Source organism: Pomacea canaliculata, linkage group LG9 (assembly GCF_003073045.1).
Source record: "Pomacea canaliculata isolate SZHN2017 linkage group LG9, ASM307304v1, whole genome shotgun sequence".
NCBI classification, from domain to species: Eukaryota; Metazoa; Mollusca; class Gastropoda; order Architaenioglossa; family Ampullariidae; genus Pomacea; species Pomacea canaliculata.
In genome coordinates, this window is record NC_037598.1 from 18,132,046 (window position 1) to 18,157,599 (window position 25,554).

The 25,554-nt window shown below is 42.7% G+C and overlaps 1 protein-coding gene across 1 annotated transcript in view; it reads right to left on the reverse strand.

Moving 5' to 3' along the window:
* Positions 1-944: 944 nt before the first annotated feature.
* The window catches only part of LOC112572210 (dynein heavy chain 3, axonemal-like), a 43,400-nt gene continuing 18,790 nt past the window's right edge, over positions 945-25,554 (reverse strand). Inside the window, 49 exon segments of the mRNA XM_025251782.1 lie at positions 945-1,151; positions 1,498-1,608; positions 1,906-2,079; positions 2,365-2,457; positions 2,870-3,052; positions 4,119-4,217; positions 5,267-5,359; positions 5,674-5,793; positions 6,030-6,170; positions 6,315-6,452; positions 6,548-6,754; positions 7,102-7,188; positions 7,371-7,447; positions 8,425-8,532; positions 9,006-9,183; positions 9,472-9,597; positions 9,799-9,970; positions 10,185-10,345; positions 10,766-10,870; positions 11,253-11,390; positions 11,874-11,963; positions 11,965-12,060; positions 12,705-12,821; positions 13,033-13,291; positions 13,677-13,810; positions 14,036-14,140; positions 14,437-14,510; positions 14,513-14,531; positions 14,786-14,941; positions 15,100-15,300; positions 15,564-15,607; positions 15,610-15,634; positions 15,819-15,977; positions 16,169-16,351; positions 16,561-16,723; positions 17,039-17,156; positions 17,159-17,171; positions 17,500-17,691; positions 18,137-18,232; positions 18,363-18,553; positions 18,880-19,018; positions 19,220-19,396; positions 19,641-19,790; positions 20,235-20,348; positions 20,706-20,922; positions 21,132-21,281; positions 21,693-21,931; positions 22,453-22,476; positions 24,498-24,533. Coding sequence (XP_025107567.1) covers positions 945-1,151; positions 1,498-1,608; positions 1,906-2,079; positions 2,365-2,457; positions 2,870-3,052; positions 4,119-4,217; positions 5,267-5,359; positions 5,674-5,793; positions 6,030-6,170; positions 6,315-6,452; positions 6,548-6,754; positions 7,102-7,188; positions 7,371-7,447; positions 8,425-8,532; positions 9,006-9,183; positions 9,472-9,597; positions 9,799-9,970; positions 10,185-10,345; positions 10,766-10,870; positions 11,253-11,390; positions 11,874-11,963; positions 11,965-12,060; positions 12,705-12,821; positions 13,033-13,291; positions 13,677-13,810; positions 14,036-14,140; positions 14,437-14,510; positions 14,513-14,531; positions 14,786-14,941; positions 15,100-15,300; positions 15,564-15,607; positions 15,610-15,634; positions 15,819-15,977; positions 16,169-16,351; positions 16,561-16,723; positions 17,039-17,156; positions 17,159-17,171; positions 17,500-17,691; positions 18,137-18,232; positions 18,363-18,553; positions 18,880-19,018; positions 19,220-19,396; positions 19,641-19,790; positions 20,235-20,348; positions 20,706-20,922; positions 21,132-21,281; positions 21,693-21,931; positions 22,453-22,476; positions 24,498-24,533 — 6,399 coding nt within the window.

Here is a 25,554-nt window from a genome sequence, read left to right on the forward strand (position 1 = left end):
GAACAGTAAAATGTCTAAATTGCAAGTTTCGTAATATTCTACATATAAATAGTGTAATGTAGTGTATCGTAATGTACATATAAATAGTGCAACCTTCGCCCACTTCACACATGCATGTCCATCCTCCTTCAGCAGGTGACACGACTTTCTGTCATTGTTTTTAAAGTCAACACTCAAAATTAATCCCTGAGCTGTCCTGCTGAAAAGAGGAACAGTTTCTCTCACTGCACCAATAGCAAACAAAATAAAAGTACTTGTAGATAAATTCAACATTTAGCTCGAGCTTAATGTCACTTGTGTTCCCGCACAATTCGTTTTGCAGTTTTAGAAAACACAGTGTTGAACATTGTGATACCAGCAACCTTTAGAGGGCTCGTTCACAAACATTCTGAATCCTGAAGAAACGGAAGAGTCTGTCACATTTCAGTTTTGAAAACAATAAGATGATATAGTCGTATCCGGTAGTAACTTGTTACCGACAGACAACAGAATATTTCAGCCCATCATATGGTAGCCACACTATCAGAAATCTTAAGCGGAAGAGTACAAAAAAGTCTGGCCTCATAAACAGCATTGTGTCTGGTATTGCAGCGATTGCCGGCGCTCTGGTTTGGTATTGCAGTGGTATTGAATGACAGGTTTATCACAGTTACTTGACTACCTGGAAAGGTAAGATAATGTAGGTATTGCGGGAGTCACTGAACAGTTACACTGTGCTTTTATCAGCCATGTTTTAATGCTGGAAAGAAGGAGAAATGACTCGGATGAGCTCGCTGTCCTTGGTCTTCGACTGCTGACTTGCAACGTTAGGTCAAAGGTCAGCAATCTCAACAGCCATTTTGTCTACAAGAACCGTAGCTCGCCTCAGGACCGACAGGAGTCTGTCGGAACAGCAGCTGTCACGTGATGGTGACACTGTTGGCCTTCCTTCGCGCAGGCGCACTTCAGTCGTCAAGCTGGCACAGCAGCGCCACCCCGCGGTTGATCCAGTGGTTGGGTGACAGTGCGGTGGACAACTCGATGGTCAGCACGTAGTTGGTGGAGTGGCCAGTCGTGGACAGGACGCCGCGCCGGGCAGAGGTCTTGTACACGGGGCAGGCGTAGGTCCTCCGAGCCTCGAACTTGGCCTTCTCCCCCGGCTGTAGCCACATCTCGACACCAGTCAAGGTAGCTGCAGGTCACGTGCACACTTAACTGGGTGGGTGGGTGGTTTGAGGGAGGCAGACTACGACAAGAAGGTCTCAGAGAAGTGTGTGTGTGTGTGAAGGGAGGTGTGTGTGTGTGTGAGTTCAAACTTTTCAAACACCTCGAACTACCAGAGAAGGAGGAGAAGTACATGCATGACGAGCAAGATGGCCGACAGCTTGACAGCTAATGTACATCAATGTAACTGCAGACTTTCCTGATATACCATCAGCTGGAGATGTATCTAATCTGCCATTAATTAAAGATTTAGCTAATGTACATTGTTTAATGTAGCTTAGTGCAAAAGGATACAACAGGCATGAGGTCGTGCAGAATTTTCGGCTGACTCTCCGCCATGACACGTGACGTGCGGCACCAGCGCGCGCCCTCCATGTACAGACCTTTGATATAGGCACCGTTAGCCTGATACAGGTAAAACATGAGTATTAGTAGACAGGTATAAGTATTAGTTGACATTATAAGTATTAGTAGACAGGTAGATGTGCTGCATGACAATTGAAAAATAGAAACATCAGGTCTAATCTACACAAACAATTCTAGCTAGTCATGTTTAGGACAAACATTTACACGCGTTTAGAAAGTAATTCAAACGACACAAAAACGAAATGATGATGTGGCTATTGTTCTAGTGATATAAATGTAACAGCGATATATCCATCAGATGTATAACGATACATCATTGAGAAGAGCGATGTGTACCGGCTTGCTGCTTATTTGTGTCTCGTGGTTGGTGACTTCGAACTGGAAGCCCAGGTGGTCGATGGGCACCTTGTAGCGGCGGGCAAAGTTCTGCAGCACGCCAGTCAGGAAGGACTGAGTGAAGTAAAAGCCGGAAATCCAGAACACCGTGGGCGTGCCGCCATAGATCCAGTCCTGTTGGCATAGCAACGGAAACCATGCACCACACCATAATGTACAGTAAACCTCCCTATTAACTTACTGAAATCCACAAAATCTTGTCCTAGTAGCAATCGATGTCTGCTTTTAATAGTCAAGTCGCCCAGGTCCAGGCTCAACCAGTGGCCCAGCAGTTCGCGCGTATGTGCGTGCATTCACGCACGACTGTTCGTTACCTTTAACTCCAGCTACTACGTCCAAATTACGTGTTTTCATTTCAAGAGTGAGCAGACAAAGGTGGGGCTATAACCAACCGCATACCTTGAAAAACGTGAGTCTGGTCAAGAGGTCTGTGATGTAGCCCCCTAATGGCTTCAGAGATGGATAGGATTTTGCAGCCCACATACCTGGAACCTTGTAGACAAAAGAAAAATATTACAGGTGTAAAACTTTGTGATATATTTACGTAAATCAGCAGGACTCTCTGTAATTAGTAATAATATTAATTAATTAGTTATAAATAGTTTAAACCCTTGTGTAGCTTTTAAGTGACGACAATAGGCTTCTTTTTTGTGAACCATCTCTCCGAGAAACCTAATCCATCATCTCTATTGTCTCTTTGTGTTTTTTCTTTAAAAAATAAAAATACTTCCAGTCTATATTTACATCTCGCTATGCAAAAGGTAGATAATAGGTTATATTTACATCTCGCTGTACAAGACAAAGATGTTATGATGTTTTTTACTAGACACTGTATAACAAAGCCGGACCTTCAATAACTGTAAAGCACAAGAAGGCCTTCAAGCATCCAAGTACCAAGTCTGACCTTGCCGACCATCATGCTGTCGAAGACATCCTCCAGCTCGGCGGACATGACCACCAGACCCTTGATGGCCTTGCGGATGTCCAGCAGCGAGCGGCGCACCACGGCGGTCAGGCGGTTAAAGCGAATGAGTTCCTGTAGCAACACCGTGTTCATGGACTCCTCGTAGCGGACAGGATACTTGCCCTGCACACCGCAAGAAACTGTTCTTCAAGTAAACCATAGGAAGACAAATGTGTCATACACAGGTATTGTCATCTTTGAACTAATCGTTCTTTTCTCGGGAAAGCTAGAAGATTGAGCTAAGCTTCTAAAACATTTTTCAAGTTTCTAGCAATACCACAGCATGTCCTACTGAGAGTTGTTTTCTTCAGTTCAGGCAAATGTTAGACACTTGAAATCCTCTGTACCCTCCAGCTGCTTGACCATAGATGAAATGTGTGTGTGTGTGTGGATTGGTAAGTGATATAATAGATGTGACGATGGTTTTAAATGTATTCTTATGTCTTGCTAAGATGTATCACCTGCTTTATCTTGAAACTAGTACATGTACTTGTTTGTTTTCCTAACTGCGGACACTGCCCAAGTTATAAATGTCCACTGGGATTAATAAAGGAATTATTTGTCACTTGTCAGGGTGTAGCAGTTAAACAGCTTTGAGATAATGCTCTATTGTGGTGTTACTATGACAACACTCCTAGTGTTATTACTTCGCGGCAAATGATACTTTCAAAAATGCAGGTGAAAACTGCAATTCTTAAAAACTCAAATTTCATGAAAGTTGTTTGCTTAGATTTAAGGGTTAGTCTGTTTTGAAATGTAGTAAGCTCACTCGCCTGGAAAAAGCTTTGCACTCAAACTAAAAGTTAGTCTAACAAGCGGTAAGTGTCTAGACATCAGCAGTCCATAACATACTGTTAACAGGCCATGTGTGAGATTTAATGGCGGCTGCTGCCTAGCAACAGTCTTGAGCTTGGAGTTCAATGCACAGATACCGCAAAAGTTTCTACCTGTCCTTCCCATTCTTTTTTTCTTTCGCTCTCTCTATCCCTTTATCGCTCGTCCTGCCTTTTCTTGTCTCTCTAGTCTTTTCTTGTCTCTCTCTTTCGAGTTTCTCTTTTCTTTGTCAATGTTCTCTGTTCTCTATTTCTTTATCAACGTGTCCTCCTGTTTCCCAGCCTCTACCTGTCTCTTCTCCCTCCCTTCACATCTCATCTTCTCCCCTCCCCCTCTTTAGACCGCTGAAGCTCACCTGCACCTCATCAAGGTTGAAGTCTGGTGGGATCTTCGACAGGATGTCACTAGCTAACTCCTCAATTATCGCCTGAGATGACTTGCCTCCCCCTGAAGTCTGCAATAAAAACATGTTACACGTGTACAGCGACACCTACGTTTGCATCACACAGTCAGCTGTGCACTTGGAAAGCAGAGTTGCGACACAACACAAATAGGTGTCTCTAACGGAATTTTGTATTTTAAATAAACTTTAATTATATTTCAAAAATCTTAGAAATTTATGTAGATTGAAATCATCCCTGTGTGAAAACGGACGCAGCTACAAGTAAATATCAAACACACTCACACATGAACACACACACACACGTGCGCGCATACGCGAGCGCACATCGTCTGTAAATTATATGTATAAAAAGTCCAAGGGATTGTGTGCAGTTTAAAATAAAAGGAAACTGGAGCAGGTAAAGATCAAGATATCCACACAGACGTATTAGACACACCGACAGCAGAGTAGAGTACCTGCACTTTAAGCTCCTGTCCAATATCATCTCTATCTGCTGTATGTGGACACTGGGAAGGTGTAATTTTGTCTACAGATATTGAAGTATTGCACTGCTGTGCCATTGTTTAAACATTGATCTAGATGTAAGCTTTATTAATCTTCTACTAATTGACATGCCCACGGCTCGTGGCTTTATTGCTGGGGAGTGGTTGTTAGACCGTCATTTGCGCTGACAGACCAGCGGGGGATCGATCCCGGACTGTTGAGACTACCTGACCTGGGGCCGGATACACGACACGTCACCAGGTGCTTGAAGTTCAGTGTTAAAGTTAGTGACGTGCATGCGGCCCCTGTACAGGGACAAGTGTAGTTTTGAATGCGACCCTCTCACAACCCTCGTCATCAGACGCTCACCTGAGCAAGACTCCGAGTCGTCCACTGGTCGAGATACAAACTGCGTGGTGACACGTGACCAGACCGCAGAACGCGTTTAATACAACTGTATGAGCGCTGTGCATGCTTCACATTAAAATGAGCGAGAAAATATGGGAGAAGTCGTGTTTATGACTTGTCTCACAAACACAAGACACACACAATGAGGGACATGGAAGGAGGCATAGAGAGAAGAGAGAGGCAGACAGAAGCCAGCCATCCAGACATACCTGTCTTGGAAGAGTCAGCAGAATTCCATCAAAAAGCTGTTGTGTTTCTTGCTGGTCCTTGGAGATGTCGGCATTTTCATGCAGCCCAAACACCTGTAATAATGGAGAACATCAGCGATGAGCACAAAACGGGAATGATCATCCCTGACATAGGGGCGAGTGCAACCGATGACCCTCATCATTGACCTAACTTTAATATATAGTTCTGTGAACTGTAACGAATAGCTCTTGAGCTTGTGCTTGACTTGTGACCATTGTTTCCCGGCGATGAAGCAGGTAGACATGACTAGGTCAAGGGTTAGCTCATGGTGGCTATGCAGCTGTACATGGCTCTGCCTGTGTAGATGTGACTACGTACACAGTGACTACATACATCTGTGTGTACATTGTACACAGTCACTACCTACCTCTGGATGGGGCACCTGCGGCAGGCTACGAATGTAGTCGACGTAGCTGTCGTAGGAGCCCTGTGGAGGGGCGAAATATAAACCACTGGCAGAGAAACGATAGCCGTCGTCTGTTATGGTCTGTGGACAGCGGAAAGGGAGATGTTCAGTTCTTCACTTTGAAACAACTGTAAGCTGCTAAACATAACATCCACTTCACATCTCAAGCAAGCTCTGTGGCATTATTCATCACATTCCCTTCAGATCCAGATTAATCATTGCAGATGACGTTTAACTGTGTTTCTCTCCTCTCCTCCCACCAGTCCCACACTCCACCTATACCCCGGGTGACTGACGGGTTTTCCGTGGAGACCAACCTCTAGACAGTAGAAGACGTGAAGAAGACTCAGGATGAGACGCCGGTCCCAGTCATCTGTCACACGACCCCCGTAGTTACACTCCCCCGTCAGGTAGCGCAGTGCCTCCAGGGGCGGCTCCTCATAGTCGTTGATAAACATCTGTTACAAAAGAGTAAGTATGTAGTCCATGTATTGCCTCCTCCTTCATATCGCGAGATCGCCACTAGGTGGCAGCAATGTTTAGTGAAGTACATTAGCCGACCAACCCTCTAGGGTGACGTATAGAGGAACGATGAACCTTACCTCCAGCTGTCTGACAGAGATTCTCAGATCCGACTCATTAAACTCGTATGGAATGTTCCAGCCCAAGGGACCGAACTTTCGCCGCTCCTGCACCAAGGCGTGGAAGAAGCAGAGGCCGAACAGGAGCTTTTCAAACACCTGAGGACAGGCAGGTAAGCATCAGACATCCGGGCTCTAAATAGCGACATTAGTTCAGTACATTTGTACAGTTTTTGAAGTGTTGAAAAGCCTACCTTAGGTTTCTTACAGCTGGTGAAGAATGCAGGGTCCGATATGGGGTCGTTGAGGTACGACCTGAGCAAGTTAGCGCGCAGTCCTTTAGGTGGCTCGTTAGTCATCTTCACGCCGTTCTGCAGCACCGACACAGGAAACACGGGTGACGGGTAGCTGGTCAGCCACAACCTGAAGGTGTCTTTGGTGCGAGTCGGGTCGGTGATCACCTGATCAGTAACAAACACAGAGCGTTGAAACTAGGTAAACAATAGTCGTTATGTGTGAGACTACAACAGATACATTGCAGTCTTTGTCCGAAGTCGTATTTACACTTTACAAGTTTGATCTCCTCTTTCTAACATATTTCATCTACTGACTCTCAGTCATGATAGATATACACCTGCTTGAGAAAAAAAGCGAACAAAAGCAAAGCAAAACCAGCAAAAAAACAAAAAACAAAAAAACAAACAAACAAAAAAACAAAAAAAAAACAACAAAAAATAAAAACAAAACAAACCAAAAAAGCACACAAGCACACACACACACACACAAAGACCAGAAAAATGTAACTCACACTTTCACAGATCCGTTCCAGTTCCGGAAGCCAGGAAGCGGCGAGGTGACAGTTCTGTAGAACGACCCACGAGCCTTCTTCTATTGCCTGCAGGTGAGTAGAACGTGGAGTGACGTCACGTGTCGAGTTCTTTCTAACATAAACTATACTCAGACATAGTGGGATTTGTCTAGACGTGCACGTTAAGTGTCACCGCCCTCACGTCGTGACGTAACTAGATGTACATTCATCACAGCAGCAGTACAGAAGAGAAGCAGTCAGCCACTTACCTCCATCACCATCTTCTCAGCGATGGGTCCTTGGCCCTGGCCTAGCGAGATGGTCTGCAGACCTCTTTTGCTGGACCCTACAAACAGTTGTAATAGTTCTACCGTCAAACTGTGTGCGACACGTGACTACGGCATACTGTAACTGTCGCAAAAGTCAAGCACTCATCATTGAGTGGTTTTGTTTAGGAATTGGATAACCTCATCTCACAAAGTTTCAACTCTGAAAACAATGTAGACATTTTAAACACCTTAGTCAGTTAAGATCAAGTTAAGATACATTATATTTTTATTTCTTTTACCCTCAAGAATGATTGGAAACAAATGTATGCAACGAAGGGAAGCAAGATCTCAACACCCATTCAGCACACTAATCTAACCATTATTACCATCACATTTAATAATCCGTACACAACAAAGAAGAATAGGATTTATTGGTGTCATCATGAATATTAAATAAATATTAATATTGTCATTCTCTGCAGCATTCTTCCAAAACACTCTTAATATACACACAAACATCTGCTTTCTCGGAGAAATTAGTTTCTAAATTTACAGCATACCTAATATTATCAGACACGTATAAATAAACTAGCTACGGAATCAAATAAACACTGCAAACTACAACTGAGTTCAAGCTCACAAATAAACTCTGCAAACAAGTTGTGATCCAGCCACTTCATTAACACTGTGGAAGTACTACAAAATGTGTTTTACTAACGAGTGAAGACGTGTGAAACATGTTTAAGTTCGTGTCAGTCACATACCTGAAGCAACTGAATAAAGAAAGAAAAGCAAAATCGTGCAAACGACTTCACAAGCACTGTCACTAATGTTGTATCAGCTTTCACTTGCAGGAAACCCCAATCTACCATTAATCACTGACTTGCTTCGTTAGTCACTGTAAACGCTTCAAAGCCATGTAAACAACATCGCTACCTCTCCTTAGGATTAGTTGCGGATTAGTTTGCTGCTTCATCTAACTGCTCTTTGTCTAATCTCACTGTGGGCAGGTGAGGGGTGCGCTAGTCAGACTATAAGGCTACGGGGCACCTACGGACGAGCATGGATGCTGGGTCCGGCAACAACACCGACGACCTCCGTCTGTCCTTGTGCGCATGTGCCGAGATTGTCTTTTGACGAGAATTTCCAAAGGCTACTACACCTGAGTTGTGGATGATGTTGCAATATTAAAAAAACAGAATGACCTGGGTGCGCAACACTGGCATAGTGATACAGCTGCATAGTGATACAGCTGCATAGTGATACAACTGCATAGTGATGGAGCTGCTAAGATTAAACTAACTGGTAGTTTAAACGTTCTCCAAAAGTAAACGTTAGGACTTCAGTTTCCCTCCCTTGTTCAAACTAAATTACAACGAAACTTTTTCCTTGAAAAGCAAGGAAGCATAGCAATCTTAACTACGTTCCCTTAGGTTTAACGCATAACAACACACGAAAAATATTCATTCACACGTGCATACAACACTAGCAAGATATGAGGAAAAGGACTGGTAAAGGGAGAGATGGGTGAAGCAATAGATAAGCGGACGAATGAGGAGAAGCAGGCAACCGGCTGCAACATTCATACAATCAGCAAAAGGTCAAACAGATGAAGAGGGGAAATAAACTTTTTACCTTTTTCCTCAGCGAATCTGTAGAGTCCCGCCATTGGGTCAGCGCCAGGGGACAACATAAAAATAAGTGGTGAAAAGAAGTTGGAATCCTCGTAGCAAAGCGACAGGTCAAAGGTCGGGGGTTCGGTGTACTGTGGACCCATGTGGTCTGTTATGTAGTTGCCAACAGCGGGTATCATCTGGACAAATGAATGGGACGATCTCATTTCCAGTGCAAACCATTCCTGTTACCAGTACATACTCAGGACAGTTGTTTAGATGCTGTCTGGTTTGAGAGGTAAACAAACACGAGGGCAAGCACACGTACTTTTCCTCTCATACGCTCGCTCGCGCGCGCAAGCACACACACAACCTCTGTGATACTAATTTTCATGACATAATTAAATCATTCCTTCTGTTGAGACTGTCATCTACAATCACTGAGTTGAGGACGAGTGTGTCATGTACAAGGACTGTGAGCTCGTCACCTTGTCCGGTCTGAGGCATCTGAGGACGATGAGCCTCTGCATGGCGGTCAGTGAGCTGGTGTATGGCGCCGGCAACCTCTCGCTTTGCGGCTGCGCAGAGTCATACAACCTCCTCCACTCATCCGGCTGTGAAACAGAAACGGACTGATGAATGATGTTGTGGCTGCAGGCAGAATTCGGTACAGTGGCCGGTTCAGAACGCCTTTGTCTTGTAAAAGGCAATAACATTTTATCAACTCAAAAGCTGAGACACAAGTGTAAGAGGAGTTCTAAACAATCATCATCAAACGGATTTCAATGAAAGAGAAGAGATGAGGAGTGTCTAACCGCTTTCTGAAAATGATCCATGAACCCAGTAAAAGCCGATAACTGCGAAGCTCGGACTATCTCAGCCCAGGACTTGTCCGAGAGCCAGGAGGGCGCAGGGTTGGGGAATGGGTTTTCCAGTGCCACTCCTCCTGTCAACAAGAATCTCCATTCTTCATCGACGATCTTCCCTCTATAAAAAGAAAGACACTTTGTTGACGGGGCAGTTTGGAACACAAAATATTGCTGTGAATTAAATTTGAATGTTTCGTTAAACACGAAGTGTATTTTATTACAGATCATGTGATACAAGAGCCGGGAGCTGCCCGGAAACGTTCATTGTCCCCACGAGAGCCTTGTTTCTTGGCATCCAAGGACCCTGAGGTAGGAGATGGGATGACAGTTACCTGCCCTTGTCCAGGCCCGTGCACAGAAGGAAGGAGAAGAGGAGTTTGTCTTTTTCGAACAGCGAGCGACACACGTTCTTGTAGATACTGTAGGTGAAATGCTGGTTCAGACAGTGGATCCGCTCGTCTAGCTTTGATGATGGCTTGCTGTTGCTAATAGACTGAGAAAATCAGATCTGTATTGCACGAATTTGAACTTCTTTTTTAATAAATAAAAAAAGTAACAAGATAGAAAGATCCATCAAAATTAAAGTTAAGAGAAAGGAAACTGTTCCTACCTTACTCCATTGTGAAATTAATTTCTTGTAAATCCGAAGGAAATATCAAATGGAATTCCAAAAAGAAAATTTTGATACAGGCTTCCGCCATAATCAATAATCAGTGTGATATTTTGCCTGATGTTTAGGGATTTTAATGCTTACACACTATGTAGAAATGAATAAACACATAACTATATGTCTGAACCAGTCTCGATAAGTTAACAAAACAAAATATTTGATTTCTGTCTCTCTAATTTCATCTAACAGTGCGTGCACTATTAAAATCGACAGATGTATCAAGCAGACTAATAACAGAATTACCTGTAGGTACAGATTAATGAACCAAGCCAAGGAATACTGGTACATAGGGTCGATGTTGGCTAAATCTGAGATGGTGAAGAAAAGAATGCTACCATGTTTGGCCACCTGTAGACAGAAAGCTTACAAAGGTTACATGGGTTACATAGGTTACAATGTTTAACCTAGAATCAAGTGCTTAATGTGCTTAAACCTACTTCAAAGCATAATGTATACATTGAGAAGATGCAAACTAGAGTAGAAAAGTGGTCACCTGCGAGATCACCAGGTGGACTACAGCAGGGCTGTGAGAAAGAAATTATATTATGAAATTGTTATTACCAGGAATTATCTATCCTGTAGCCCAGGGGTTGTCCTGACTGCAGACTGAACGATGAAAGGTTTGCATATGGCAACCGAAAAGTGCAAAATTAAAATGTGAAACGTTACTAATGTGTGTTTGTGTGCGTGCGTGTGTGTGCATGTGTATGTGTATGTGTGTGCCACCTACCGGCTTGTACCCATTCCTCGTGGCATCAATCTCAGCCTCGGTGACTGATGCAATCTTCTGTTTCTCAGAGATCTCAAGGGACAACACTTTACTCGATGACAGGATTTCAATGGCTGTTTCGTCCTCTAGAATGTTTCCCTTCAAACCACAAACAACACAGGGTTATAGGGTCATCCACTTGTGTTCTTTGAAACTTTTTATTCACAACAGTGTTAGCTAAAACCTATTTATTCAAAACATGTGCACTTTATATCTCTGTATATTTGATATATAATCAAACCTCAATAATATAATATCAAAAACAAAGCAGGATGGAAGAAATAAATAATGGAATAAACGAATAAATAAAACGCAATTAAAACGAAATAAATATACAAAACCAGTAATTACATTAAATAACGATAACAATATTGACAAAGTCTATGACATATTTTCTTGAAATTGGTCCTGGACCCCCAATTATTTGTTTTTCGAGTGGCATCTTATATGAAGCATCTCCCCAGCCCAGCTTGTTACTATTGACAAGGGATGGAAGTTGGAGTAAAAGGTCCTCGATGATGTTATTGATAATGCTATTTCCGTTTCGTATCTGCAGAATTGAAACATTTGTTAAAGCCACACCTTAGACGACGACAAAACTTCCAAAATTTTATCTTCGATCTCCTTCAGCTGCCGACGGTTGCGAGCGCTCTCCATGATGAGCTCATTCTTCTTCCTCTCCTAGTTGCGGCTTTTCCTTGGCAGCCACCAGCCCCAGCAGCTGGTCCTCCAGACCCAGGGGCGTGATGACAAAGTTGAGCAGTGTGACCTGTCACCAAGCATTTGTGGCGTAAAGCGATGATTAAACCGAGTATATAGGAGACATAAAGTGATGCCGGAAGTGACGAGTGCTACATTTCTAAATGAGGATAATATTCTTACCGTGTGATTTACACAGCACATGAGCACGCTCACAAAGGAGTATGCTGTCAGTGCTTGAGACAAGAACGAGACATAGCATACAGAAGACAGAAGGATAAACAAGCGTGCAGACAAGTAATAAAAGACAAACACAGAAAGTGCAAAGAGGAATCAGGGAACAAACAGTGAGGACTGAGAGTTTGGTGAATCAGCAGAGAAAGACGAGCAGGCGGACTAGTCAGTAGACAGTGGGGGAGGATGATGAATTGTTTTACTCCGAGACAGCAGCTATAAGGAGATAACACGGCAAAGCAGTCAGACTGTCAACAAAACCTTGTCCACGTGCACAGAAAGCGTGTCCCATGAGTGTGAGTTAATGTCACGGAGTTGGACACGGATCTGTGAACAGCACGGTGTCCATCGTGACTGGCGCGTCAAGCGTGGAGATGATCAACAACCAAATAAAGTTCCACGATTTAATTTTTATTTTGGCTTTCAACGAAAAAGGTCTGTTTTAATACTAGAGGATGTCAGAGGGTAACAAGGTCTGACCTTCACCGACACCTCCGGCAGGTAGTGGGGGTTGCGGAGGCGAGTGGTGATGTAGAACTTGAAGTCCCTGCTGAACTCAACCACGTGGTCACCGAGGCGAATATAGTCCAGTCCATTCTGCACATGTACGATGTATATACTAACTTACTACCAGGTTCTTAGGCCTGTCAGATTTCGGAACACACGCATAAACGTGGATTTACTTAAGTTTCTCTTAAAGTTTTGTAACTTTAAAAATCTGTCTATTGAAGCCCTTATATTACGACCCTCCCCATCACCACATCTGGACACTCACTAGTGTCTGTAACTTCATCCCCACTTGAACTACCTGTTTGAAAGTTTGCTTGAGGAGAATGGAGTCCAAGATGGGGTCGAGCTCCTCGCCGATGTTCTCCAGGAGACAAGGGTTGCCGAACTGCAGACAGTTCTCCAGTGACCGCACGTAGTTGGGGTCCGAGAACTTGATGACTTCCAGCTTGTTTACCTTCTCCATGTTTTTTATCCACTTGTTGGCCTGACCTTGAGGGTCAATCATCAAAGGCCACCGGTTGGCAGACTTGACAATGATGGCATTGTCCACCGAATAGCTAGCAAGAAGAAAAATAAATAATCTAAGAATTAGAGATTGATGTACTTTAACTATTGAATTTACCTATTCGTAGAAATAAAATAATATCATTCAAAAATCGAAAATGGTATTTTACATCAATGTTTATAGTAGATATCGATAAAACGATTGATAACAGGTGCCTTTTGGCACTCCTATTAGTTTTCCAATTAACGATATTTATTTCATTATCTCAGCAACTATTTTTTCCACCAGCACAAGGAATCATTCCTGATATTAATTGAAAAAGCTGATAAATTCTGGGTGTGAAATAAACGTTGGCAAGAGGTTGGAGAAGGCAGATATGTCCAAAGCACAGTCGGACAAGAGTCTCCCAAGAGGACAGCCCTATAGCCAGGACATACTTGTCGGCGGGCAGGCCGGCGATCTGCCATTCTCGGATCATGACGGCGTCACCGAGTGTCTTGGACATGGAGAACGGCTCAGAGATGGGGATGGCCTTCTCCTTACACAGTGTGAACCACCCTCTAATGCAGTCCTACACCGAAATACATACATCCACAGTCTGTATCGTTATAATGATAAAATTGTTCATGTTACGATGAAGCCTGCAATCAACATTACTCGAGGCTCGCTATAAATTCTTATTCCTGATATTCTATGACATTCTTCAACTTCTCTCAATGAAATACTGCTCCACCCCAGTGGGGTGTGTGGGGTGATGAGGGGTGAGTACACCGAACACACTGCTACTGCAGTTTACCTGTCGGAAGTCTAGGATGAAAGGTCCCAGGTAGGCGACGACTGCTGCAGACAGTAAAACATCTCCAATGATGTTGTCGTATCTCTCTGTCAGTTCCTCCACATTCTGCACAAACAGAATTTCACAAAATTCATGAGAGAGAAGTTTTATAATAGTAAACAAAGCAAAGTATTCCATAAAAGTAAATACAAGCGCTTAAAACTTTGCTGTTTCATTTCTAGTGATGGAGTTACAACAACTTACACCGCCAGCGGTCCTCAAACCACACAACTGTGAGACTCGCTAATGACTCCCATTCAAAACGATTTGTGAATGAGAAGTCTGCTTTATGTACCTCAGATTGTCTTCATCAATGAAGCGTAAAAATATCAATAGACTAAAAGAAATGTTTCATATTCTACCTGTGTCCACCTGTCCTTCTCTCCTCCCAGCCCACTGATGAGTTTCTCTGCACGTTCAATCTTCACCTTGCACATTCTATGTTGTCCTCCAGGCTCTGTGAAGATACAAACCAGAGCGAGCTTTGGCTCTTGATGACACCGAGTACACACAGAAGCAGGTGAATTTTACGAAAGTACCTCAGCATCAGGGTGGGACTATGCTTATAACACTATGCTTATAAGTCTGATATTACAATCTAGAAAATGTTTACCGTGCCTGTAAGTAATCAGTTGATGTTCCACGACAAGTAAATTTTAGAAAAATAAAATGGTTGAAGGTATTCAGAATGAAATTATTCAAACTACTCACCGCTTTTTCTTCTTGCTTTAAGGCCAGGTTATCGTTGAGACCTTGCAACTTGTCTGTGACCTCCTTCAGTTCTGCCTGTTTCTGCCGAAGCTTCGACATCTGGTCCGCCAGCACCTCCTCCGCCTCCTTCAGACTCTCCTGCTTGGGGGCCACAACCTGGCGACAAGCAGTTGGATTGTGGGTCTGGTCTTGCCATTTCTTTCATGCTCCAGTACAACCAAATGTGTCAGTTAAAAATATAAGGGGATCTCCAAGATGTTGTTATGATGTCAAAGATTATATTGTCACTGCTGTGTTGCCAAGTAACAGCTTACCTTAGCAACGCCATCATACACCTCCACGGCCCGCACCCACTTGCACAAGCCCTCGCAGGCCGAGGAGACGTTTTTGATGATGGCGGGGTCAAACTCCGGGTTGTTGATGTACTTGTCTCTGATTTTCTTAATAATCGGAGCCGGTATACGGTCTTTGTCGTATTCTTTCAGCGATTCTAGAAACTTCATATCTCCTAGCATCTGGACAAACCGGTTACAGACAGTGTTATGACCTGATGTGTATTTAGTATCAATTAAAAATATAAATTACAAGAATGAGATTACAGACTTTTCTGTCAGTCTCGTTTTTCTCTGTAAGTAGATATTGACTTTTTCATTCAGAGACACCTCATGATCAGCACAAAAAAGCTTTTTATAACATTAAAAGTGTAGCATTATCACTTAGAAATATTTAGCACGCGCATACACACACGAGCTCACACAGACAAGAATTATCGTCTCACCTTTTTAGCCGCAGGCCAGTAATCCTCAACAGCTTTTCCATTGAATCAACCTTTTTCTCCGGTTTGATTCCCTGTAAAAATGTCCAATTATAATGAGACAGCCGCGATTTATGCTAAGAAGTAGTCTCTCAAAGCTTGTATGCTTGGAGTTATTTTACTGAAATTCTTTCGTACGATTGGTAAAAGCTGTATTATTTCAGAAAAATCGTCCATCCTGTGAGAACAGGAAACAAAACATTGCAGTGATTGCGGTACCTTCAGAATGCAGACTGATTCCATGACCACCTTTACACCAGAGGGCGGGTTCTGCATTGTTTTCACGATTGTAATGTCATTCTGCTTGAGGGTATCCAGAGCAGAAATAGCAGCCTCCATCGCTGGCATCGCAACGGCCAGGCGAGCCTCGCAGTCGTCCTGTGAGTGAAGTCAAGAAACAGGTTGTAGAGTGACAATAAGCAACAGGTCACTGGCTTTTCTAGTGAATGTAAGCCAGTGGTAAACGTGGGGTATGTAGTGACGCAGCAGCAACACAACGGATGGTTTGCATTATTTTACCAGGTAGGAGATAAAGACAGAGGACATGTGGTGGGGCAGGGAGTTCGAACCTTTATCTCTTTGGCTTCCATGGCGGCCTTGTTGGCAACAGCCTCGTCCGCCTCCACCAGCGTCTTCTTGGCCTCCACCTGCACTGTCTCTGTCTCGATGATGCCGATGAGCTCTTCAGTCTCACGACTGGTCTCAATCAACTTGGGCTGCAGCTCCACCAGCTCTTGCTGCATGACGTTGATCTGCGGCGCATGAATGACATGTTTGTGAACTGGTGTGACATGGTGTGAGTTGAGTCGATAATGAACTAGTGTGACATGGTGTGAGTTGAGTCGATAATGAACTAGTGTGACATGGTGTGAATGGAGTCTAAGAGATGGCATGATGCACGACACGAGCCTACAAAGACGACATGATGCATGACACGATCTAGTGACGGGTGGCGACTCACCTGGGCTTCGGAAAAGGCCAGTTTCTCAAGTCCCACCATGTAGCGATTCTTTAGGGTGAGAATCTCCATTCTCTTCTGGTTCAGGAGGTTCTTAAAGTTCTTGATCAGCTCCAGGTAGGAGGTAGGAGTTACATAGTTCTGGCGCCTCATTGTCTCGTAGTACCTAACAAATGAGGTCCAAGTCAAAGGGCTGCTAGGCAGTGTCTTAGTAATAATGATGTCCCCTACAGGGGATGTAACAAATACACAGCAAATAGATGTACATCACTAGCACGACAAACGACTTGGTAGATATAAAAGTCTATTGCATTTCAGAAAGAAATACCAAAATGGAGATCACACACACTATTTTAACCATTAAAGTCCAATTTTAAGATTCCAGTAAAATCGAGTAAAGTAGCCACTGAGCTAGACTGAAGAGAGACAAGAGAAGGATGGAGCGGTACAGGTGGCGGGTGTCGGCGTTCAGTGCACTCACGTGACAGAGAGGGCCCGCACACTCTGGTGGAAATGCTTACACATGGCCACCATCTCGCCCCGCACCTCAGTCTGCATCTCCACGTCGTCAAGGAACTTGTTGGCCACCAGCTCCAGGCGTCCTCGGGCCATGCCTGTCGCACGTGCAGTAAACAGTTCGTGATCAATAGTGCTCGACCGACTTATTGCTCCGTGACATAAAATATCTCCTAACTAGATAGACCAGAAAACTATGTTTATAGAAATCTTTGAACACGTTGAAACCAAAAGTTTGCTTTCGTAATTCTTGTTTCAGTCGAGGGTACAGGACACCAAACGACAGTCTTACGTTTGTCAGCCGTATTTATTCAAGCTAATATGTAACTCATATTCATCTCCAGTGTATGCAACTTATGATATTTCAGTTATAATCATTCTTATAAGTCTACAGTGAGCGCTAGTCAGACCACAGGGGACTCGAACCTTGAACCAGTCGATCGTGCAGCAGTTGATGAGGGAGGGAAACATCCGCAGGCGGTTGCGGAAGGCGTCGCCGATGGGGCTGAATGCCAAGACGACGTGCAGATGGCGCCGGATGCGCTCCACGAACTTGTTGTACATGTTAAGGGGAGTGAACTCTATTTGCAGGTTCTCAAGCTGACAAACTGTCTGCATCTATCAATGAAAAAAAATATCTTCAGTAAGCGCTTACACATAATGTGTACAAGGTAAACACATACTCTTTCCAATAGTGACATAAATCACTGGTCAAGGTTTTGAACATCATTACCAGTCGGTTTCTGCGAGTGTTTATGTCGAAAATATCAGAAACTCAACCATCAAGTGAATCATCTTTTTGAAGGGGTTGATATTTACAGCATAGTCAATTAAACAAACGCTTTTCCAAATATACAGAAAACTCACAGATATGTTAAAAAATCTTTCAAAACACTGAAGATCGCAAGGTAACAATCAAGTGAACACAACTAAATAAATATTTCATCAGACAGGTGAACCAACGCTTTGAAACAATTTTGAACACTTTACTGAACACTCAAACAACTAAAATGAAGAAACCCTTTCAAATCAAATACCTTGCTAAAGAGACAAGTATACTAACCCTTTCAATAATAGCCAGTCGTTCCTCGTTGTCATATAAGTTTGGAATGTCACCTGTGTTGAGGATCATGTTTATATCTTCTAGGAAGGATTCGTCCTTAACAAAATTAAAAAAATAAATAAATACAAGCGTCAGCATAAAAAATGGAAAAAAAAATATGCAAATTGCAGGTGACCCAGTCTACGCTAATATTTAAGTAGTACTGAAGAGTCCGCGAGTTGCGAACCTTGATCTGATGATCTCCAAACAGGAAGACAGTGGACACGCCCTCGTCCCCGGCTCGTCGCATCATCTTCCTGAGGTCGTCGCGCCAGTCGGACACCGTGTAGTTCTTGGTGATCTCAATCTGGAACAGCTCAAAGTCCGACATGAACGCCGCCAGACGGGTGGTGCTTTGACGGCCACTTCCACCAATTCCTGCGATAAAACAAGGGATGTTCCATGAATACAGGGATTTTTAAAGTGGCCTCCATCTTTGAATTAAAAAATTATTTCATAACGATGGAAACCTTTATAACAAGCATACATCTGTATGACAGTAAATCTTTTCACACAATACATCTTGTCTGTGAAGAGGCAACATCACAAAGCATTACAAGTAATGCAGTCGTCATCAGGAACTATGCAGTGGAAAATGCCAACTAACGACAAGCACCCTTAAAGTGTGGGCTGTCATCTAACGACTAGCACCCTTAGGGTATCATCTATCGACTAGCACCCTTAAAGTGCGAGCTGTCACCTACCGACCAGCAGACAGTGACCGTTAGGCTGCTTGAGCACGCGGCTGATGCGTGAGATGTGTTCAATGGCGAATCGGAACATGACCAGGTCCATAGGGGCTTTGCTCATCATGTTGTACTCTGCAAGGTAATGTTCAACAACCTGGTCGACAGAGAGCGAGAAGACTACATTTAATTTTAGAATGTAAGAAAAAACTAACTGTATCTCTTTTAAATTAGGAGGGGGACTATTTCAACGACATCGGCCTTCGGTGAAATTTGTTCACACTCGCAATACAGTTCATAACTGTTTTTATCCCCGCCTTATAACGATAATAAATTATACAAAATGATCGCCACCTACTTCTCTAAGCTCATCGAGGTTTTGAATTTCGTCGTAAAGTTTTTCGTCTTCCTTTTTCTTCAGGTAGTCGCCAAAGATCAGCGAGCGAATGTCGTCGTCAACGATCAGGCGGCTGGCGTCAACGATGTGACTGAAGAGGTTGTTGAGCTTTTCCTTGAAGTGCATCTCCACTTTAGTCTGGAAGGTCGACCAAAGACTTATCTTTGAAATTGAGTTTCATAAATTTGAAAAACATGTTAAGACTGATCAACAGAAGTACACGTATCCCCAAATTTAAAGCTTGACAAGACCAACAAGTGATAGCAGTGATGAGTCCCTCTTCACGTGCATTATAATTAACTGTGGAGTACTCTTAATACTATTGAAAAAAATACCCGAAAGTTTTAAACATCTATTTAGATAAAACCTAAAGTTCACTCACCTTCACGATGCGGAAGAAAGTTTCTCTGTCGCTGTCGTCGACCAGACGATCATAGAAGACTCTGTAGACCTCGTGAATCCACATGCGGCAGATCTTCTGTGCACCTTCCACCCCGGAAGGAACTACCCGCGGTTTTAGTAGTAGTACACCCTGGGTAAAGTAAGAAAGAAACACCTAGACTGGAGGACTATTCATATCAGCAATATTGTAGACAGAACTGTCAATTTACATACACCTATCTACTCAAAACACAGACACATGGAGACAGGCGAGGAGACTAAGCAGGGCTTAAAGAGTACTGATCAGCGCTCCACAATAATCTATCACAAAACCTCTCGTTGTTACTGGAAAGTATTATATTTAAGGCATCATTCTACAAATAAAATCTGTCTGCTTATAGTTTTCAACTTGCAAAGTCCTCCTGGACTTTGGTGCTGTAGCCAAATGTAAACACTCGTATGTGTCCTGCACTAACACTTACACCACACTGGGCAGGCCTTCACAAGGGAAAGTCCGCTCCACTAGCGTTATTATATTGATACCCGAGATCCACCACCCTGAAGATACAGACAGAATGAGGGAGAGACTACTAACCTGCACAACTCGGGCGAAGTCGCGAAGGTTGAAGAGGTAGTGAGACTTTGAAGGTGTTGGTAAGAAGTTGCTGATGGCTTCCTGATAAACCTCTAAAGTGCAGGTGAGAATAATCTGCCAAGGTGTAAAAGTCACAAATATCTCTATAGTCTGCACCTTTAGAATCTTTTGTGTCCCTTTGTTTTACGCTACGTTGCATCAATCAAGTGGTTATCTCCCCTACGTCTGTCTGGAAAAGTTATTAAAGCTTTTTCTTGTTCTTGTCTAAGCGAGCGGTAACACTAGCAGACACACTGGTCGGTCAGTCAGTCAGCCAGACTGGTTAAAATATTATTTTCTCAAGACATTGACCAGATTCAAACCGCAAACTGAAGTACCAAAATATCTCTAAACATTAGACCTTCGCCAACATCAGAGCACATCAAAGAAGCATGTACAAAAAAAGTCAAAACAAAACAAACAAACCCTTACCCTCGCAAATCGTCGTTGTGGCGTCTCAAAGAAATTGAAATGCCAGTCGATGATGGGAGCGAAGATGCTTTTCATTGTTTCCTCGTCGAACGTCTCGATGCCGATGATGTTGAAGTGTCGCAGGAAGCGAGGTGTGACCATGTTCCTACCGCCACCAGGCGGTCCCATGGCGCACAGCATCACTACGTCCGACAACTGCAGAATGCTCGTGTCCTTCCTAATAACAGAAGACACAACTTAGAAAGCATTTAGTTTGTTTTAAATCCCTTGTTGCTGAAAGGTAACAAAGCACAAGAAGCACACTGCTGCTGTGTAGATGCCTTTCCCCGCCAAGTGACACTACCTGTCACTACCTGTGTAGCTAGAAGGACATACTGACGGTACCTGTTGCTTTCTGGGAAAGCCTGTCATCACAGGAACACTCACCTGTCGTACCAGAAGCCGTGGTCGATCCACTGGCGCAGGATCTCGATGGGTGGCTGGGCGCCATACCTCTCCTTGGCCGGCATGTTGAGGTCATCAACAAACACACACAGCTTCTTGCCTGGTGCCGGCCCGTACGTTCCTTTTTTCCGCCTGTCAGCAAAGCACCGTCATCAGGGGAACGAAACCCAGGCTTTTTTTTTTTAAAGAAAAGAATATTTCTAGAGGCTATACATTTCCCGTCTTGATGCCTCTTTCAGGACCGACGGCTGAGAAGATAGGTAACATCTATATGACTTGTACAGCGATAGCTCCAACTCTGATCACTTTCACCTTCACACAATGCTGTCACACCAAAACTTTATTTCTTTGAATGTATTTTTCGCCCATTTGATCTTTTGGACTTATAATGTCACTCAAACTTCTTCGTGAACTGTTATCAAATCTGCATCTCATGGCTTAGTATTTAACCAATGTATTGATTATATGTTATTCATATAATAATAAAAACAATTTATTTTGATAGTTTGGCCATTTGTAAACTAAAAATTAACTACTGCACACCTGTCCAACTTTGAAAAAATGATATCTTGCGTCTGGTTTGCCGAGGTTTGCGCGGAGAAGTTGATGTTGCAGGTGACGTACTGGTCACGTGGCAGCTCCAGCAGGTGGTTGTTGGTGATGGCACTCTTGCCCGTGCCGGTGGGTCCCACAAACAACACGGCTTTGTCCAGACTCAGGAACCGCGAGAGGAAGAAGCGCTGCCGCACGGTGTCCACGGTGTTGACGATCAAGGCGCTGAGCTTTGGGACCAAGGGGTAAACATGGGTCAACACACCCGAGACAAACATTTGTAAAAGAACAGTGCTATGACCATTGTCTCGTCTGTTAACAGGACACCTTTATCGAATGAGGGACAGCGCTTGGTATTTTCAAACAAGGGCTGTCTGGCTGTTTAGCCAGACTTAAGCCATTTCTTTCCCCTTAACAATGGAAACGAATTGATATTTTGTTGTAAAATAAAAGAAACTTACAAGTTGCTAAATCTCTTTTATTTCAGTTTTTACACATTAAACGCCTTTTTATACAATCTGTTCTGTTTGTGGATGTTCGTTTCACATTCTGAAAAATCTAAATCCAATTAATTTCCATTGCTTTTGTATACGAAGATGTTTTACATCAAGTCTTTAAATAACGATGAGTACACACATGACATTCACTAACAAAATTGTGTTAAGAATCAGAGAATAACGTTTATTCATGGACTTTTAAAGATAATTTAAATAAGGCTAAGAACAAATAGTTTCCTCGCTTTCTTGCTTACCATGATTCGGAGTTCCATGTCTCGCTGGTAATAAAAATTAACTTATGGCAGTCAAAAGGTGATAGACTCGCTATATCTCTAACTAGTCTTTCTTTAACATTTCAAATATTCTTGATGTTATAATGTGTATGTTCTACTGAACATTGAAGATAACAAATGAAGCCGAGACCACGGCTGACCAAATTCTTACTTTTGAAAACCAGGTTTGTATAAACGACTTTATGTTCTGTTAATAAGCACAAAAATCCTCTCTACATCAATTCTCTACTCTCTATATCAATTGCTTATATTTATTTCTCATTATGCACAGATGTTTATAGTATTGGCCCAGTCTCATAATAACTGACAGCGAAAAATAATATTAGCAAATAATATTCAGACCTTGTCACCAGGTTAATATGCAGTCGGTGCTGAATACAATGACAAAGAGTAGTGTATGAATATCCCAATACAATAATTATAACAAACGAGTGGTTATGCACTGAGGTGACAAAAACAAACATGTTTGCTTGCTTTTGATTGAGACATGTTTACTTTATTAAGAACCAGGGCAGTCACTGTCGAATAATTCTTCAATCTTCTGAACCTGTCATCCCCAGTTCTCTCTCCTTTCTTAACTTTCTTACTTCATCATTTAGTTTTTAAAATGTTGAGTGTTTTTTTTGCTACAATCATCCATCGTTCTTTATATTTCATGAAAATAACATAAACTACTTATAAAAAGCTTTTTTCTTCTACTTACAATTAGTTTACTTTTAACGAAATAAGCATAGTCAAAGCATAGCATAGGACACAATGTAGAACCCATCAAATAGTGTTCACAGTAATTGTTCAAGAGACTTGGAATCTTTATATCACATCTTTATGTTCAAACTGGTTTGAAACTCTTTCAATAAGCATGCTGTACCTATCGATGCATTTGTCAGAACTTAATACTACATCATTGCCAGTCTCCTAGTATTATCATTCTTCTATCTCAATCAGTCTGTGGTCCCTGTCTCCTGTAGTCTTCAATCTGTCTCTTCGTCAATACCGACAGCGCGGGTGTGGTCACTGTCATCGCTGATGACAACGGTTCTTTTGTGTCGATCTTTGCTGTTATGGACTTTCTCCCTCTGTTCATTCTGACCTTTGGTCTATGTCTGTTACTCTGTTAGCATCGTTTGAAAAGCCGACAGTAATGTTAGACATTGTGTTAGAAGCTGTCAGAACACCATGGGGTGAGGTCATGATGGACACAGCAGTCATTTCAATCCAACATTTGTACAAACTGTCAAGAAGTTTAGGAAGCCGACTGGTGAGTGACCAGAGGACAATACACAAAGATCGTCGTCAGTAATGTTTATGGTATGCTTTCGTGATAAGTATATTTCAGAATTTGATAACATGGTGAGCTAAATCACATCTCTATTCACGTTTAGAGTGATGGAACTAATACTATCTCTACCAATACGGATCGTTATATATTGCAATAAAAATATATCAATCAAGGAATCGATCAAATAACTCAAGTATGATCAAAGGAAGTACATTGCACCTCGGTGCTTTGATGTCATGTGAGACCATACAAACAATATTAATAATGAGTATTGTAACACGATGTGTCAAAATTACAGTAAGTGTTCAAGCCACCACATGTCAATATGTTGTAAGTTACCATAGTAACCCCTTCAGAACACCCAACACCTCACGTATCGTGTCACATGACGAGTGGATACACTCGGTAGAATCAACATCATGCGGTGTGATCACCGACTAAGCAGAGAAAGCAAGGAGATGGCGTGAGCTGGTAAGGACGAGAAATCAAGATGGTGTCATGTGACAATTAGGAGAAACCAACGGACTAAACAAGATAAATTTATTTGTTGTAAAGCGATAATATGATAAGCAAGAGAAAGTCACGTGTTGTAACGAGTTACAAGGCAACAGTAAACAGCATGCAACATCATGAGTTGATAAGCAATGAGTGGATGAACATGGTGAGCTGTTAATAAACAATATGTTGCTTTGATAAGCCCCTCTTGCACCTTGTCACCTCTGCTTACCACATCCTTGCTTGTCGTGACACTCCCCTGCTTAACCTTTGACATGTACGGGAAGAGGCTTAAATGAACAGTTTTCTGAAGTGAATCAACAACAATTTGCCACGTGTTCAGCGGCGGGTATGCTATTGGCCTTCTTATGTTCGGTTGAACAGAATAAACTGTAAAGTAACTTTGCCTCATTATGTTAATAAGTGAAACACTGTTTTTCTAAAAAATCTATTTAATGATGTGATTTTTTTCTAACTTAGCTACAGGTAGGGATGTTGGTTGGTTGATTGATTTGATGGAAAAGTAACTCCATTTGAGGTGATTTCGCACCATGAGAGAAGAGAGAGAGGTGGGGAAAAATAGGAGTACTCGGGGAAAACCCTCGCTAATCAGGTCTGAAAACAGGTGTCCCAAGACGAGACTTGAACCTAAAGCTTCTGACTGCAGCCTCTGACACTATCGGGGGCTCAGACCTCTAGGTAATAAGAAAAGCGTTTCTTCGTGAGGCAGGTTGGGGATTATTACCTCTCCTGACGCTGCACACGTCTTATTGGGTCGTCGGAAGTAAGTCATTATTCATGTGTGACACACTGACACAACACACTCATAATTTATCTACAATTTTGTCGGACGCTGGTTTACAGAGCAAGTGGCATTTAACGGTTCATGGCAACGTTGATGATCAGATACCCTAAAGGTCTAGCGGTATGAAAACAGTTTTTATATAAGTTTAAGTAAAGCTTAGTGCAAAGTCTAGTTTTTGGTCCAAGATCCCCTTCCGTTCCCATCAAAATACACGCCTACAAACATCGTCCTGCAATGGTCCAGGTCTACAACATATCAACATTGCACATGGATACGTCACGTTGTCATGGCCTCAGCCAATGGAAGATTTACTACCTTATGGTAATTAGGTACATCTGTGTACAAACGTGACATCGCCATTTTCCGTGCAGTATGATGCTTGTAGGCATGTATCGAAAGTGGGTGTTTCCCCACATTCGGGGAATTAGCTTTTGTTTTCATGGACAAACTGCTGTCACGTTTAAAAATAGATATGCTAGACAAA